At 41.4% G+C, this 15,944-nt stretch overlaps 5 protein-coding genes across 8 annotated transcripts in view; 3 read left to right on the forward strand and 2 right to left on the reverse strand.

Annotated features, from left to right (window-relative positions):
• Positions 1-858: 858 nt before the first annotated feature.
• LOC124210837 (ejaculatory bulb-specific protein 3-like) lies at positions 859-1,946 on the forward strand. The gene is made up of 2 exons (XM_069133059.1): positions 859-1,117; positions 1,662-1,946. The coding sequence occupies exons 1-2, from the start codon at positions 919-921 to the stop codon at positions 1,814-1,816; spliced, it is 354 nt and encodes a 117-aa protein (XP_068989160.1). The 5' UTR covers positions 859-918; the 3' UTR covers positions 1,817-1,946.
• Positions 1,947-3,140: 1,194 nt separating this feature from the next.
• On the forward strand, positions 3,141-4,253 carry LOC124210836 (ejaculatory bulb-specific protein 3-like). The gene is made up of 2 exons (XM_069133058.1): positions 3,141-3,425; positions 3,870-4,253. Exons 1-2 carry the CDS (start codon positions 3,226-3,228, stop codon positions 4,024-4,026), a joined length of 357 nt encoding a protein of 118 aa, XP_068989159.1. The 5' UTR covers positions 3,141-3,225; the 3' UTR covers positions 4,027-4,253.
• Positions 4,254-5,003: 750 nt separating this feature from the next.
• On the reverse strand, positions 5,004-5,821 carry LOC124210833 (ejaculatory bulb-specific protein 3-like). Its single transcript, XM_046609276.2, has 2 exons — positions 5,632-5,821; positions 5,004-5,191 (listed from the first exon to the last, which is right to left on the reverse strand). The coding sequence occupies exons 1-2, from the start codon at positions 5,819-5,821 to the stop codon at positions 5,004-5,006; spliced, it is 378 nt and encodes a 125-aa protein (XP_046465232.2).
• On the reverse strand, positions 5,764-15,399 carry LOC124210827 (uncharacterized). Its single transcript, XM_046609247.2, has 19 exons — positions 14,474-15,399; positions 14,059-14,225; positions 13,622-13,933; positions 13,400-13,524; positions 13,013-13,183; positions 12,573-12,808; positions 11,876-12,087; positions 11,140-11,803; positions 9,621-9,809; positions 9,305-9,480; positions 8,903-9,214; positions 8,694-8,824; positions 8,435-8,605; positions 7,857-8,355; positions 7,490-7,761; positions 7,197-7,406; positions 6,637-7,008; positions 6,148-6,549; positions 5,764-5,900 (listed from the first exon to the last, which is right to left on the reverse strand). The coding sequence occupies exons 1-17, from the start codon at positions 14,619-14,621 to the stop codon at positions 6,912-6,914; spliced, it is 4,092 nt and encodes a 1,363-aa protein (XP_046465203.2). The 5' UTR covers positions 14,622-15,399; the 3' UTR covers positions 5,764-5,900; positions 6,148-6,549; positions 6,637-6,911.
• LOC124210823 (bestrophin-4) overlaps positions 13,048-15,944 on the forward strand; it is a 38,169-nt gene continuing 35,272 nt past the window's right edge. For all 4 annotated transcript variants that reach the window (XM_069133049.1, XM_069133048.1, XM_069133050.1 and 1 more), the window contains exon 1: positions 13,048-14,690. The gene's annotated coding sequence lies outside the window, so the exon portion shown is untranslated. The remainder of the gene's footprint in view (positions 14,691-15,944) is intronic.

The following is a 15,944-nucleotide window of genomic DNA, read 5'->3' on the forward strand; positions in this document are numbered from 1 at the left end:
TATAGTAAAGGATATATTTGACGCTTTGGACATTCGATTTTAGAAATCCACTGTTCTCTTCAATAGGAAAACAGTAAACACATATAGGAAGGAAAAGAAAAGGATATCGAAATTTCATGATTACGATAACTATTTTAATGGCAAGCCACTGCGATTATTCAATTGCCACTCCGCATTTAATATTAGAGTTTAGCACTGGATGAAAATAGTTATCTTAACTGTAAAACACGGATGTCCTCTCGGGCAACTGCATTCTCCTGTGGATATAAAATGGGAAAATCCAAAGAAATTTCCGTACGTTTGCGGATGGACGGATCTAAGCGGTAGAATTGTTAAACGCTATCCGCTCTACGCGTTACGAAGCATCGTGCAAATGACGAGTCCCCACTGAACATGCAATGTGCTTTGAAATAATTTCCCCTGTAATTCACTATGATCGGCATTAATTGACGGTGGTCGGTGGCCATTCTCAAACCTCGTCATTATCTGAAATATCTGTAATGACTTGCGACATGATACAACAATATAATGCAATTTTTTATAATCGCCGGTTTAATCATGTGCAAACATGAAATTTGCAATGCGAGTGGTCAACTCTTCGCAACAGTTCCTGCGTTTCATCGGCGCACGGCATGAGCTGACCGCAAAGCTTTTCGCGAATGATAAAATGCGGCGAGCACCGCAGGAATGATCACAGCCCAACGCGCACACCTACGGCCATTACCGGGCTGTAATTTATAATTCCATGCCGTACCTCCCCTGGGTGACAAGGGTTGGCAAGGAGGTGGATGTTGATTGCACGTCTATTAACTCGGCGAAGCACTTCCCGCACGTTGAATAACCGTATAAATATCGGGGGTTACCGTGCAGTCGGAGTTAGTCTAATGCAAAACGTTATCTCGACATCTTCCGTCAACGATGTTTCGAATCACCTTTGCCGCCTGTTTCGCTATCGTCGCTCTGGCGATAGTCTCGGCCGAGGAACTCTACTCCGACATACACGACGACATTGACGTGATGGGAATTCTCCAAAACCCCGCGGTCCGCAAAACTTACTACGACTGCTTCATGGATTTGGGACCATGCGTTACCGAGGACGCGAAATTCTTCAAAGGAACGTATATGTCGTTTACTTTAAATCGAGTTACCGAGGAGGTTGAGATATAGAAAAGCCTTGATGGTTCATCATTTCGATGAAGACGCGATATTCGAATCAAAATTTCACACCTTAAGTCGCTGCGAGTGAATGCTCAAATTTAAATCTTACTCAAAAATTTACGCAACTGTAATTATACAAATTTTGTTAAACGATGTACACGAAGCTTTCCTTCCGAATACATGACGAAACTATTTTTAACCAAATTTCACCTAATATTTTACACCGTCACGGATGATAAATTATAACAGGTTTCGATGGTTATGTGTAAACAGTAATACGTATGATAAATGTATTTTCTGCCTGGATAAAAAATTATCAAGATATTGGTTTGAGGAAAGAAAAAAAAAAAAAGTTCGTAACGTTTCTTACAAAAACGCATTTTCTCGTTACGGATTTGACCGAAATTTCCGCAACGAGAAACTTGAACCTTCTGCCAAACGTCACTAATTCGGCGTATAGAGTTTCGCGTCTAACCGCTGATTTGTGTTTATGAAAACAGCACATTTTCCGGATGCAGTAGCCAGCCACTGCCGTAGATGCACGGTAAAGCAGAGGGAGCATTTCGACACCGTGGCTGTATGGTACACCGAAAACGAGCCGGAAGAGTGGAAATCTCTGATCGCCAAAGGCATCGCGGACGCCCACAGCGGGAAATAAGGGAGATGCTGAAGAAACATCGATCCTAGATCGCCGATCTCTGCGTGAAACCTTCTGGATCCCAATATTAATTAATACCTCTTGATATTTCAATTATACATGCTTTTAATATCAAAATTCTGTATGCATATTTCGTTGTCGTCGTTGAAATTCTTGTGAAAGCAGCTCTTTGTTTCAACGTGCAATCGTAGATGTTCAATAAAATATTGCTTGTTCAAAGTTTTGCTCAAGAGTATTTCAACAAAAAATTTTATCCGCGCGTCAGGCCAGCATGTGAAAAAACGCTTCGTTATGCAAAAAAAAAAAAAAAGTATTCAAAACGAAGAAAAATTCAGCAATTGTGATTCTAGAACTCGGGTATGTGGAGAATTTCAAATTACCAAACAGCAATATCAATTCCGCTTTTGAAATATCTTGTTGACAGACTGTATGTATAGCGAGTTTGATTTAATACCGATGTAAAATACAGTGAGAAATCAATAACGAAGATTTAATTGCGTTTAACTAGTGCAGTTCTAGCTGATATATTAATTATCTGGTAGATAATTATTATGGTTTCGTAACAGCGTCCAATTGAAGTCCACAATAACATTACAGTCGTGCAATCATCGCGTTATTCTTCGAACGCAACGGCTGACCATTTAATATCTTTAAGACACAGCAAACTTTTGCTGTAGAAAGAAGTTGATTATTCAACCAGAATATTTCTCACTTGCAGAAAGGTCAATAAATTCACGCCAATGATATCGGGAAGAAAGTCTCAATCATAAGCTGTGTCAAGGTCTACACGTAGTATTCATTGCCAAAGCCTTCCAGAGCCGGCTGGGTGAATAAATTGTATGAGAAGGAAAAAAAAAAAAACCGTGGCAACGGAACTATAAAAGGTCAAAAATATTGTGGAGTCGTCGTATTTTTTCTAGTTTTTGGATAAGGTTTTTACTGCATATATAGTAAAAGCAAAGTTGTGTATCCTACGTGTAGGTATATCCTTATAATTACAGACAAAACATCTTTTTTTGAATCTCGTCATATTTACTCTTACCGTATCTGAACTTGAGATTGTAACCACGGTTGTAACTCTCGGTATTGTAGCGTTTGCGTTTTATTGGCAAGGTACGAAAAAAAATAGGAAAAAAAAAGAAATATATGCAAATGATAAAATGAACAAGATAAGTAGAAACAATCACAACCTAAGCTGCACAATAGCAATTAAACATCACCAGGCCGCAGTTTGTAATGGCATATTTATCCCCATCGAGTGACATGGCGGTCGAGGAGGGGATGATGATTGCGTATAAGTTGGCTCGCCGAAGGACTTCCCACACGTGTTAAATAACCGTATAAATATCGGGGTTTAACCGGTAATCAGTGCCAGTTTGATGTGAAAGATTATCTCGACACTATCAACAATGCTCCGTATCACGTTTCTTGTCGGTTTTGCCGTCGCCGTTTTGGGAATGATCGCAGCCGAGGAACTTTACCCCGATAAGTACGACGACGTTAATGCGACAGAAATTCTTCAAAACGATCGCCTCCGTAATCAGTACTACAAGTGCTTCATAGGCTCGGGACCCTGCATTACCGCCGATGCTGTATTCTTCAAAGGAACGTATTTGTCTGAATTTTAATTTTTTCCCTCCGTATTTCAACTGTAAGAGAAAATATTCATACTATAGTTCACACCTCGAATTTATGAAAAATCTGTAGAAACCGGATGATGTTGCAATCGAGAATCCGGTTCGGAAGTCTTATCGAAATATATAAATCTCATACTGTAAGCCGCATATAGAATCGATATTTCAAGTTTTGAATCGAATTAATCTGAAATTTTTCCATCCTTAGTGAAGAGTGTTGAGCGTAGTGAATATATTATCAGTGGAAATTTCGTTGAAAGACGTAATGTTAGGATTATTGCAATAATACGCGTCAAATATCCTGCAAAAGCTCATTTTCTCAGACGGAAGTTGATAATTTCAAGCTTTCCGCCTAACGCATTTTTTTTCGTGTAGATATTTCTGCCTGACCCATGACTTTATGTTTATTAAACAGGATTCTTTCCGGAAGCAGTATTAACGAAGTGCCGTAAATGTACGGAAAAACAAAAAAAGACTTTGGATATTTTGGTGGATTGGTACGCCAAAAATCAGCCGGAACAGTGGAACGCCCTTGTCGCCAAATTTCTTAAAGATGTCCAGAAGAATAAAAATTGAAAAAGCATATTTACTCAATGAGGGAAATAAACGCGGATGCTGAAAAAATATGAAGTGAAAACTTTGTATTTCCGTCGCAAATGTCTTCGGTCGTTTTTAAAACATGCATGTAGAATTTGTTATTACTGTTAAATTATTTGTTATTATGGTTTTGTTAAAACGTACGATATTATAAATATGATAAATAAAATATTTACCCACGGAGAGTTTCGGTGGAATTAATCCAACACGAACCTTATCGCGTCAAATAAACTTGAAAAAGTAAGCATGTAAAAACCTAACCGATCTTAGCTTAAACGCGCTTCGCTTCTTTGCGTAAGGTGCGATCACACAGCGCTGATTTTCCTGATATTCGAATTTGAATATCCCGAAAGATGGCGGAATCGGCAACTGCTATTTCGAAACCGAAAATGTGACGGGGCGTGAAACCTCATTTCGGCACATCTTCTCGATACGAGCAGTACTCCGTGGAAATTTCGTCCAAATCGATTCAGTGGTTCGACTGGAATCCTAACCGCATTAAATCCGTGATCACGTATACGCACTTTAGAAAATTACCGCAGTCTTTTTTGAATGAAAAACTTGTTTCACCGGTAACTCTAAGAATCTTTGTTTTTTTGCAATGGCAAATGTACGAGGTACTCCGTTCTATACTAACGATCGTTTACAACGAGCTACAACTTATTCGAAACGTTGTATTCGTCGGACGAAACTATACGCAGTTCTAGACAACGTGATTGCGACGAAGGAAAGTTACACGACGATGAATATTAATGTTTTTGAATCATTTGAATGTGACGATGCATCATTACTTATTTATTCGTAAAAATGAGTATTTTTTATTTTAGACAACAATTCCATACGATATATCGTATACAAGTATACATAGTTCAAGTAAAATAAACTTATTGACGAATGGCCTGAAGTGAAGATTTCGAGATTCAAACTGGAAATCGTAATGCGGTATCACACGTCGGTTAGCTCTGTTCGTTTAGAAATCGTGCGAAAGATTCTCTGTACTTCCCATCAATGTCATATTTCTGAACAAACTTGGCCCAGTCCTCGGGTCTCCGCTTCATGATGTGGTTCGACATCTTTCGAACATTACCCTTCATTTTGTCCGTACACTTAGCACAGTTCGTGGCAAGTGCGTCGGGTAGAATAGCTGAAAGAAGCAGAAACAAGTTCACGTCAATTTAACCCGACAAAAAATGACCAAGTGAACGATTTCGTTTCTCCGGTTCTTTTCGATTTTCAATTTCACCTCCGATGGTGGAATTTTCCAAAACTGCTTCAAACCGGACGAAAAAAAAAAAATATAAATGAAGCAATATTTTTGCTTGCCGTACTTTTTGCACACGTGTAGAATCGCGAATCAGTGCTGTTAAAATCTCGATCATCCCAAGTGTTGGTCAATAATATTTGAACTGGTAAGCCGGAAAGTCGAAATTATCACTCGTACGTTTATTGCTTGCAAATATATAAATTTAATAGATGCAAATGACGTGCAAACATAATTATAGTTCCGGATGAAAAAAATCGAAAATAGCGATGACCTTCCGAATAAAACTTTTTGACAATAGCTTGTAAATTTGAAATACTCACTTCGGAAATATCTTCCGTCCGGAGAGCAAGGTCCGTTGTACAAGACGCAGGCTATGTATTGGTTTAGGAGTCGGTCGCTGTTAAGAATAACGTCTACGTTGACGTTGTCGTATTTGTTGGAATACGTCTCGAGGGACATTGTCGATCCCAAGGTCAAGAGCACAACAACTAGCGCCGGTAATACCATCATCGTCGATTGCATGCCTGAACAATGAATATGCATAGAAGTTGGATAATCAACGATCAATGAAATCTTATCACGTGCTGTACTGTTTAAAAACAAAACAAATCAAAAAAAATAAATAAATAAATAAATAAAAACGTAAAAGAGCCGAGGCTAATTGATCCTATAAATTGGACTCCCTGGTAAGCATGCAATTGTATCAAGATAATGCGATTAGAACGTCAATATCAACTGTCGTACAGTAACTTTGCAGATCACTGCTGAAATTGACTATGAATTGTCCGTACGAAATTCGGGACGATATCATTCACTGCAAAATAATCTTCACTTACCGAATACACCTAAGAAGCAGAAGACTATTGGCGAGACAAAGGAAAGTGTAAACGGAGAGCACTTGCAGGTGAGTATTATACCCTGGATGAGTTTATCCCCCACTTATCGTTAACCTAGAGGTCGTGGTGCCTCCGAAATACAGATAAATATATGAACATGCCATTTGAATGCGGCACGAATTCATCCCGTATTCCATGCTAGTGTTTGTTCCTTGTGTCACTATTCTTCTTGAGGGGCAACGATATACTAGCACGTGGCATTGATGGTTGTAAACGAGCGATTTGTACTGAGAAATTCATCCGAATGGATAGCATATGCTTCGGCTTTACAATGAGCCGGAATCTTTTTCCCCGAATTTAATGTGCCAGCAAAATGTTTTCCGCATTGGATCGACACGCGGCCTGTGTATAATATTCGGAATTTGTTATTTACAGATAATTTATGGTTAAGGATATCTGTTATTTACTTATACAATGACTTATACATACCAAACGAATGATGGAATTGAATCAATGATCTTGATTCGCAGGCCTTCGGAAGTTGATGGCAAACAATACCTAACGTGCTTCATTGCTTCAAACCGGATTTTTATTTAGCATGTTAGTAACGTGCGAGTATACATATATCGTGTGTGCGCTACATAACGATGGAAATGATATTGACACGTTATGTGATTTACGCAAAACCACATTAAATATATGAGAACGGAGACAAGACCAAAGCCTTCGGTCATTTTGTGACGGTCGACAAGGACACAAGCCCATCAGTGACTTGAATACGAAATGCGCTGACTAACCGTGGTTGGATCTCGTTGTTTTCCGACTCTGATTTTTTTCCGCCTATGACGTCCTGTGGCTTGGCTACAACGAAAAAAATTTCATCATAACCCGCATGTTCTCCGCAAAATTTAATGCATCGGTTTTACTTTTCATCGTAACTAATTGCAACGATACATTGACGAATAAATTCCGCGTCGCGAACTGTCCCGCATTGCTGTACATCTTGAGTGAAAATTGGAAAAGTGGTAGAAAAATAATGCATTTCTAACCCCTTTTCTTTCAACGAACGGTGTGCTAGTTCCAGAGCGAATATGAAAACTGCGGCAAAAGTGCCACACAGGAGACCCAGAAATGCCGGGGCTACATCGTTCAACGCAAGGCTGTTAATAACTGCGGTGCTACCGAGGCATTCCGGTTTCGGAGCAAGCCAACGCTTCTGTTCTCTGGCCAGGATTCCGACTTCCTGCAGACGCCGATGTCTGCGCCATGTAAGAATTTAAAAGTACATAATTTGTGCTCGCATTTGTCGAAGCTGTCACCTTTGTCCATAATATATGCTCACATGATCTTGAGATGCTCTCTGTAGGGATTCTCGCGCGATGCCCACATCGCAAGCACTGACTTCCTGATGAACGGGATCTCGGCCAAGCTGCAAATCTCAGGCTGAGCGAATTCTTGGGCAATCTCCTCGTAAGCGTCAGCAGGGGTGGTGTGATAGGCGAACGCCCCTTCCTTAACCCTTCGGATGCCATCAGAGCGGGGAAGAATCTTTGGTTTACCTTTATCCAGCAGCATCTTCTCGTAGAACATCTTTTCCGCGGGTACAGTTGATATCTATACTCATTGGAAGCCCCGAGAAATTCGAAACAAGTGGAATCGCATGCGGTGTCAGTCGGCTGTGATAGAGCAACAAGAAGAAATACACATACTTTGAAGTAGTGTGGAACATACGAAGCGTTCTCGTAGGCAGATGGCATTCCAAAATTCAGCAAGTCCCCAATCGTACGAATATTTTGTGGGGGGTCCGAGAGCAGCGACGAGACTACAGAAGCGCTGTAAAAGTTGTACAGCAGCATGCTGAAGAGCGTGAAAACTATGAAGAGGAGATGTCCGCTGTGACCAGGTAGAGAGCTGTGCCACCCTGAGAACAGTTGGAGTTTTAGATCTCGAGGGGCTTGAAGCCGCGGTTCGCAACAACGATGGTTTCTTAAATCTCCACCTTGCTGAAAGAGTGTGGCCAGAGTCGAATAGATCCCAAAGGACCAAGGGTTCCCATTTTCTTGCCTGTGATAGCGCGTCCCGATACTTAGAACGACAGTGACAAGAAATGACAAGACAATCACCGCGTTCCACGTAGAAGGCGACAACGGCTCCAGGAAAACATTCCTGACGGAGTGACTGGCGGGATGTTTGAACAGGAAACCAGTCCTGTAAGCCGATTTACTTAAATGATTTTAAGACTCAATTTCGTGCGTTAATCAAAGTAATAACTGTAAGCATTGCTCGCCAAAATGGGTAGTTCTGCACGACCGGAGTGCAGTACTCCAACCGTTCTTGCGTCACAACGGTACCGCCAAGAGTGAAATCGGCCTCCCTGCGTCCCAAGGCACCCATCATCCCAAAGAAGGGCGTCCCATTCCATCGTCCACCGTAGTCGAACCACGTGGATATTTCCACTCTGGTAAGAAATTTTCTCAACGTTCGTACACCGTTTATTCTATTTGAGTTTTCGGCCGTTCGTATATAGTTAAACCAACCGCACTTACGAATAGTTGAAGAAGTCGCGAGGGATTACACCCAGGGCGTAATTGATCTTGGATATGGTGTCGTAGCTTCTGTTCGCAGGGTTGGAAAGATACTTGATCGGGTCATCTTCCCGCGGATCCATGTACGCCGTCTGCAAGTGAGCAATAGCTCAGTAGTCCACTTTGTAGATGAAAAAAAGGGGATAGATGCGGGAAAACGATGGTCTCACCACGGCAGCAAATTTCAGAGTAATCCCGGTGAGGTTTTGGCGGCGATAAACCGGGCTTTGCAGTTTGAAGATGTTCAAACGAGGGGACAACGACCGCCAGGTGCCGATAAATGTCGCGTTCAACGTCCCGTTTCGATCACTTCCCGTATTAAATATATCGTATAATTTGACGGTTTCCTCGGCTGTGATTGCCACCACGACGTCGGCATCGACGCTCAGATTCAACCCTCCCATGAACGCTAGGGCGTCGCTCTTATTATTGCTGGTCAAAAGCCAGGAGTAGGAATGGTTGAACATTTTGCCAGCCGAAATCTGGAAGGTAAACAAGTCTGCTATATTCATATGAACATTGACCTAAAATCAACTTTCGAGCTCTAGATTCATACGAGTAGGCAATGTCACCCCCATCAGCAGTTCCTTGCTACTCTCGCAGTCAAGGTCTGTTGCGATATTTATACTATGGTAATTATAGCGGAGGAGATCCTCCAGCGATTCTCTATCACCGCATATTTTCGATGGATTAAATATCGTCGCGCTAATCGAAGCATTCATTATTTTTCGGCTCAGTGATACCGAGTCTGTGAATAAATTAATAAGGATACCGATAATATTCGACTGTATTAAAATCGACAAATTGTGCAAAATTATCGCTAAAAAAGAAATACAACAATCTTAGTTGAATTGAACCTACTGTGGATGGGAAAATCAATGTTCTTACCAAGATCTCGTAGACAAAGGAATGCCGAAAACAAACGACTGGCATTTTTGTAATCAATGTAGTCGATGATTAAATTGCTCAGCTCATTCTGATCTATCGAGGCCGTGACACTGGCCAACAGCTGTGCGAAGGTCAGAAAAATCGAAAGATACATATCTTGCAAAAGCAGAAACCATTTGTCAACTATAACTGTAAGACATCACGTCAGGGTATAACTGGTTTTTGATATTGAAAAAAAGGCTAAGTCATTGCAGTTTTGCGCAATGTTAGGCACACTCCCATTTACGATAGTCATTTATTGAACTATAAGCCGTGAAAGGTAATGTGATCGGTACTCGTTACATTTTATGAGTTTGACTTTAGTGTCAGAAGTAAAGTCAAACGTCAAGGAGACCATTTCTCGCCAATCAAATAAATTTTGGTACCTGCTGGCCGTGAGCACAGTTTGATCAACAATTCAATGCTTTCGATGCAAAAAAAAAACCAAGCAAAAGTTTGTTTATTCCAAGTGTATAAAAACGAGCCATAAACTAAAAGTATGAAAATCTAGAAGCTTAGATTATCTTCGTCTGTCCGACTGCACAGCTATTGAGTTTTTTTCAATTCCGACGAATCTCACGCGTTAACCAATTATTTCAAGCCTGAGCATTAACTCGAAACGATTACGTGCAACTGATGCTTTTATTGCCATTGATTCCGTAAAATAGTATCCACGTATTTTTATTGCTTCTGGTCTCATCTCTGAATCAATACACATAAATATATGCACAATCTATTCGAACGCGCGTCAATATCTAAGAAAGTGACAAGTTACCTTGAGGCTAAAGGAAACTCAAACATCACGTTACGTTTATTCTTTGAATCGAAGGAGATACCTACGTGGGGTGAATTTCGACGAGTCTTTCATCTACCCAGATGGATACCGAAAGACCTCTCGTGCATCTATTATCTCTTCGCGAGAATCCTTTGATCATTTTCCTGCTTTGGCGTTACGACAGTTTACACGCGGAAATATCCCTTTACCCGAACTGTCATACCTTTCTCAATACCTCAACGAGACATTTACGACATGACCGCCAGTCATCCATACTCGATATTACGTGCTCATCGCATCGTCCGCCTTTGATCAGCGACTTGCTACAAACGCATCGCCCTGTTCCGTTAAATACTTTATACTCCACATTATTGCATTAAATTCCAAACGTCTGTTTAGATTTCATGTAAGTGTTTCTATACATACGTCACTACAATTACGATTTGCGTTAATCACCATTCGCCATTGCCAATGATTGGCTACGATTAAATATTCATGTATGTCTACGTTTACGGTTAACCGACAACTTTTATATTCTTTACAGTCATCTGCTGTACAAGTATAATTTTGGGTTCGTTCAACAGTTTATACAGCTAGAAACCATGCTCCACGGGAATCGTATAAGAAATGAAAAACTTGCACTACCGTCGAACAGTATTTTGCACCCTAGAGGTAGTACAAGCGAACGGCGATGAAAATGTTAACATGTCACGAGGAAGTTCTGTTTCTTTTTCAAAGCGGTTCGTCGCTTGGCGTATTTCTCGAGGTATATAAGAGTGCCAGCCAGCGTCATACCCATCGAGAGCAAAAATAAAGCTGGTGAAAATTCCTCGAGGGATACAGGAACCGGGATTGCACTGTGACTCTCTGGACAAATCGGCTTCCGGTAGTGCCAAACGTGCCGCAGACGTTCGGCCATCCCTCGTTCGATGATTTTCCGCATCCTGTGTGAGAAAAAAAAAAGAATAATCGCAGAGACTTTTGTGGCTTGGAGGTATATTCGACAAGTAAGACGCCTCACTGACCCGTAAGTGACCATTTTTTTAAACGGTGAATGTTTACTCGTAACCGTAGCCGTATGTTTCGGAGGAAACAATTGGATTTCTACGAGATCGCATATTTCGTCCTCGGCAAAAGTGTCCTGAAAATTGGGAACATCGTAGGTGAATTCCGGAAGTGGATCGGGCGAATATTGATCGGTTACCGTGATTATCTTGTAGGCGGTGGCAACGTCGACGTGAAAAGCAAAACCGCCCTTTTGTACGAGGCTAAGACCATCGCGAGGGCTGTAATACGCGGGCTGCTTCCGCTTCCTGGAGGGTGCTACTTTTTTCTTGTAGAGCTGCAGCGCCACTGGATCAGTGGTCGTCTGTCGTTACATCGAAAGTTCACGGATAAAGGCAAGAGTAAATTCGGAAAGATCGGACGAGGCAAGCCTTACCGCAAAAAAATCGTAGTTGTAGGCGATATCCTCGATTCCTACACGCAGATCGCTGTCCAGGAGGTCCTTTAGGGTGTTTATATACCTAGGGTGCTGAGCGAGCAAGGAACCCACGATACTGGCTGAGTAAAACTGATACAAAAGCAGGCCCCAGATGAAAAGGAAGATGAAGACGATTCGCCCGGAGAACAACTGCGGCCCATCCGTTAGACCTGAAAATTACGTATGCCTGATAGGTCGGACTTCGGCAGAATCGCGTAACGGTCACACGGGGTGAAAAGTGATATCCTGCTTCAACGATGAGGTCTAAAAATGTAAAAAGAAATATATGCGTGTTGTTTAAGGATCGTAGAAGATGCTCTATCAGTTTTTCTGACCAAAACTGATTGTCTAAATATTGTAAAACATCGGCAAAGTTAAGGTAACGTGTGTAATGTTTGAGGTGAAATTCACCCAGAGTGACCTATTAGGAATACACAACCGAAGTGAAGTAGACAATTCTGAATCAAAACAAAACAGTATTGACCTCATTCGGTTCGCTTGACGACTTGCAGTCACGTCGCGTATCTCCGACTAGAAGGTAACGCAGCAAAATTTAGTAACGTACAGATATTGGAATTTTCCTACTGTGAACCGAGTCCACGATCGAGTTCAAATAAAGATGATTACGGAGCAGGGGAAAATCTTGGCAATTTACCTTGCTGGCACAAAGAGGCGGCAACTATCAGAGCAGTCTCCGAAGCAGCGTGAATATCGAGGGTAGTTTCGGCCGTACGGTGAGTCAAACGAGGTTCTACCTTCACTGTAATGTACAATAGAAACCAGCACACAAAGGCCGTCAACATCGTGAGTATCCAAACGTTGGGCGCGAAGGGCCGAAGGAAACCGTTGCGAACTGTGTTTTTCTTTGGATGGCGAAATATGAAGCAGGGTCTAATTGTAAAAAGAGAAACGATTCGGTCAATCTATATTTGCCTCGATTTTCTGGGTTCCATTAAACTACGTGCATTGAAGTTGAAAATTAAATTCTATGTGTTCCTGAATCCTGAGTGCATTAAACACTAATTTCTCCTCTAGAGAGACCCAAGTTCCGCGATTTGAATTTTTTTTTTATAATGTAACGATGATAATTTCAACCTCGCCAGCCAAGTTTGAACGGTAAATTCGGCGACGTCGATTCGTTCTTCCTTGAACTGCAGAGGCGTTGCACCAATATCAACTCTGCCAGCAATCATGTCACCAAGCATTCCGTTAAACGAACCGTTCTCCATGAGATATCCCCACGAAGTGGCTTTCATCAAATTCATCCTAAAGAATCACTCGTTAATCGCGGCATAAGTCTGACACTAAAGTCGACCGGGTGAAAATTAGCAGAGGGTGTTTTGTACGATCAAGAAAATCCGTCGAACGTTAAGCGTGCTATGTCTCGTAACTAATTGCACGATGACTTGACAAACGAATGTTTTTCTGAATCAGTACAAAACATTCCGTCATAAAATCAACATAAACATGTGTAACGGTTACTTGAAATTGTAAGAGTCACGCAGCTGACAAACCAGGGCGTAATTGAAACGGTGCATCGTATCCAGGTGCCGGTTAATGGGATACGTTATGTACGTCATGAAGTCTGGAGTAGGAGTATGAGTGATCTAAAAACACAATCATATTGTTAATGAAATTGTTGAGCCCGGTCGGCTTAAGTTTTAAAAAAATCGCCAACAACAAATCAATGCATGCTCAACGTACAGCGATCGAGACGTTGAGGGAAAGTCCGCGAAGATCGCCACGTCGTTGGTACTTGTACTGCGTCAAATTGACGGTCAGACCTTGTTGCACATCCCACTGTCCCATATAAGTCACGTTTAGATCACCCCCGTGTCGATAACTCGGGTTGTAAACATCGTAGAGTTCGAAAATGTCGTTTGCTACGACAAGAGCAACGACCAACTCGGTTTCGATTGTAAGAGGCAGCGTGCTCAGTAAAGTTCTCGGCATCGTCTGGTTCGTAACGAGGAGCCAAGAGTAGGACTCGTTGAAGGGGATGTTTTGTTCCGTAAACTGTTGAGATATTTCGTTCGCGTTATAGATTTCAATCGACGTTTTTTGTGCGTGAGAAGTGAAAAGGGCGGAAATTGATACGTTGTGAAAATCTGCCGAAATGAAAAGCCTAACCGATACGTCACCTGATCAAGAACCAAACGGCTCCCCGGACAGTCCAAGTCCAAGACAACGCCGAGTTTGTAATAGTTGACGGTCAGAATTTGGCGCATATTCAAGCTCTCGTTGGGAACGTAGACGAATCCAGTTTTTATACCAGAATTCATCAGCTCTCGATTGAAAGCCGTTGTTTCTGTCGTGGATAATTAAAACACTGTTTAATTTTCAATGTGGTGCAGTTCTCTAACGGTTCAATATTGACAGTAAACAGGAAAGAAGTGTGTAAAAACTAGATATTAAATCAGTTCGAATCATTCTGACCTTGGCTTCGATCACAGCCGTAGGTCAGTGAATAAACCGTAATCTGATTGTGTGAAAAATGATGTTTATTAATTGTGCGCAAGTTGTGAACTAGTGACAATTGTCTCTGGATGGACCTACCAAAATTATTCCAGCAGGCAAAGACAGTGACCTGGTGAACGTATTTCTGTTTATAAAAATCCTCGATCAGATGACCGGTGACGATCCGTTCCGTTCTTACGAGTCCGTAAATCGTCGCCAAACACACCACGATATAAAAAGGCCGCATCTTGGACCCCGAAAACGATCAGACAGCAAATTTCCTGACGATCCAATGACCGATGCAATCCTTGCGCTTGTAAGTATGAAAATTTTCTATCCCACATCGATGTCTACGGTTACGCAACGCTATTTCCGCCCATAGATAAGCGTAAGTAATGCACATCTGCATAAATGCACCCCAGGGTACGATGCACACTTGTCAGTTTCTCCGTTGCATAATTTCAATGTGCATCTTCAATGCTCTGAGTGATTATTGTGCATCGTGTATCGACCGATCAACTCTTGTCTCAAACAATGTGATTCAGCCACAGCATTTAGCTGGTATCCAGGTCTTGGTTCTTCTTTGATAAAACCTCACCGAGGTGCTCAATGCTCGAGACAAAAAAGCCGACTGGTATCGTTTTACACAGAAATTTGTGAGACTCTGTATGCAGCTGTTACACTTGTTAAAACTGTTTGAATCCTCGAGATACCGCGTTCGACAATGAAATATCGCATTGTGCAAACCCTGAAGAAAACTACTCAAGTTTCTGCCTGTCAAACGAGCGAACAGAATCTGCGTTTTCCCATTTTTTTTCACGTGACATTTATAGATTTGAAATTGGAGCCAACTACAGGTTGTGTCAGCGTAATGTCGCCTATTCGGATAGAAAAATTACACGTAACCCACGTCTATAACAGTCTTTTCACATAAAAGTCGGATATATCTAATTTGCGTGCGTGTTTGGTTGTGAGCCGATTGCCAAAATTCGGGTTTTTAGGACTCGCAATACAACCTCGGTCATGTATGTGGTCACTGTAATAGTTGAGCGAAATTTGAATAAGGTATCTTTACCTGTTTACCATATCGTAGAACAATACTTACTTACAATTAGTCGTCACATCATTTTTTGACCACGAATTTCCCCATCCGAAATTCGCCAGAGATTCCCAAGCATAATTATCCGAAACGTTACATGTATCTAATATTCTGCGATGGAATTACAAGTTTGAACAAAATATATCACACGATAGTCGGAAATTTCCTTTATTATGCAGATATGAAGATAATCGGTTATAATCGATATGATGTGACCGACAGTCACGCTATACACTCATTGCATTCTGCATATTAATTTTCTCATCGAACCGATGAAATTATAGTTTCGCAGTCACACCTATACTTATAGCTCGAAACCTGCGGTAAAACGTGTTTTGATCGGTAATTTTATCGTTCCCCTATTACATCTTCGCAGAAAAACTATAATATATAACACCGACGAAGGTGTTGCTCAAGAAAACCGGCTCCTGCTGTAGTTTTGCAAACTATTCACATTTGTAGGTCTATTTT

Source organism: Neodiprion pinetum, chromosome 1, assembly GCF_021155775.2.
Source record: "Neodiprion pinetum isolate iyNeoPine1 chromosome 1, iyNeoPine1.2, whole genome shotgun sequence".
Lineage (NCBI taxonomy): Eukaryota > Metazoa > Arthropoda > Insecta > Hymenoptera > Diprionidae > Neodiprion > Neodiprion pinetum.

Excerpts from the sequence above, each read along its gene's own strand:
- LOC124210833 (XM_046609276.2), bottom strand. The coding sequence starts at position 5,821 with ATGATGGTATTACCGGCGCTAGTTGTTGTGCTCTTGACCTTGGGATCG. Across the intron at positions 5,192-5,631 it reads GGACGGAAGATATTTCCGAA|CTATTCTACCCGACGCACTT; the intron begins GTGAGTATTTCA and ends TGCTTCTTTCAG.
- LOC124210827 (XM_046609247.2), bottom strand. The coding sequence starts at position 14,621 with ATGCGGCCTTTTTATATCGTGGTGTGTTTGGCGACGATTTACGGACTC. Across the intron at positions 12,809-13,012 it reads GTTCAAACTTGGCTGGCGAG|ACCCTGCTTCATATTTCGCC; the intron begins GTTGAAATTATC and ends TTTTACAATTAG. Across the intron at positions 7,762-7,856 it reads ATGTTCCACACTACTTCAAA|ATATCAACTGTACCCGCGGA; the intron begins GTATGTGTATTT and ends CAATGAGTATAG.
- LOC124210837 (XM_069133059.1), top strand. The coding sequence starts at position 919 with ATGTTTCGAATCACCTTTGCCGCCTGTTTCGCTATCGTCGCTCTGGCG. Across the intron at positions 1,118-1,661 it reads CGCGAAATTCTTCAAAGGAA|ATTTTCCGGATGCAGTAGCC; the intron begins CGTATATGTCGT and ends TGAAAACAGCAC.
- LOC124210836 (XM_069133058.1), top strand. The coding sequence starts at position 3,226 with ATGCTCCGTATCACGTTTCTTGTCGGTTTTGCCGTCGCCGTTTTGGGA. Across the intron at positions 3,426-3,869 it reads GCTGTATTCTTCAAAGGAAC|CTTTCCGGAAGCAGTATTAA; the intron begins GTATTTGTCTGA and ends TTAAACAGGATT.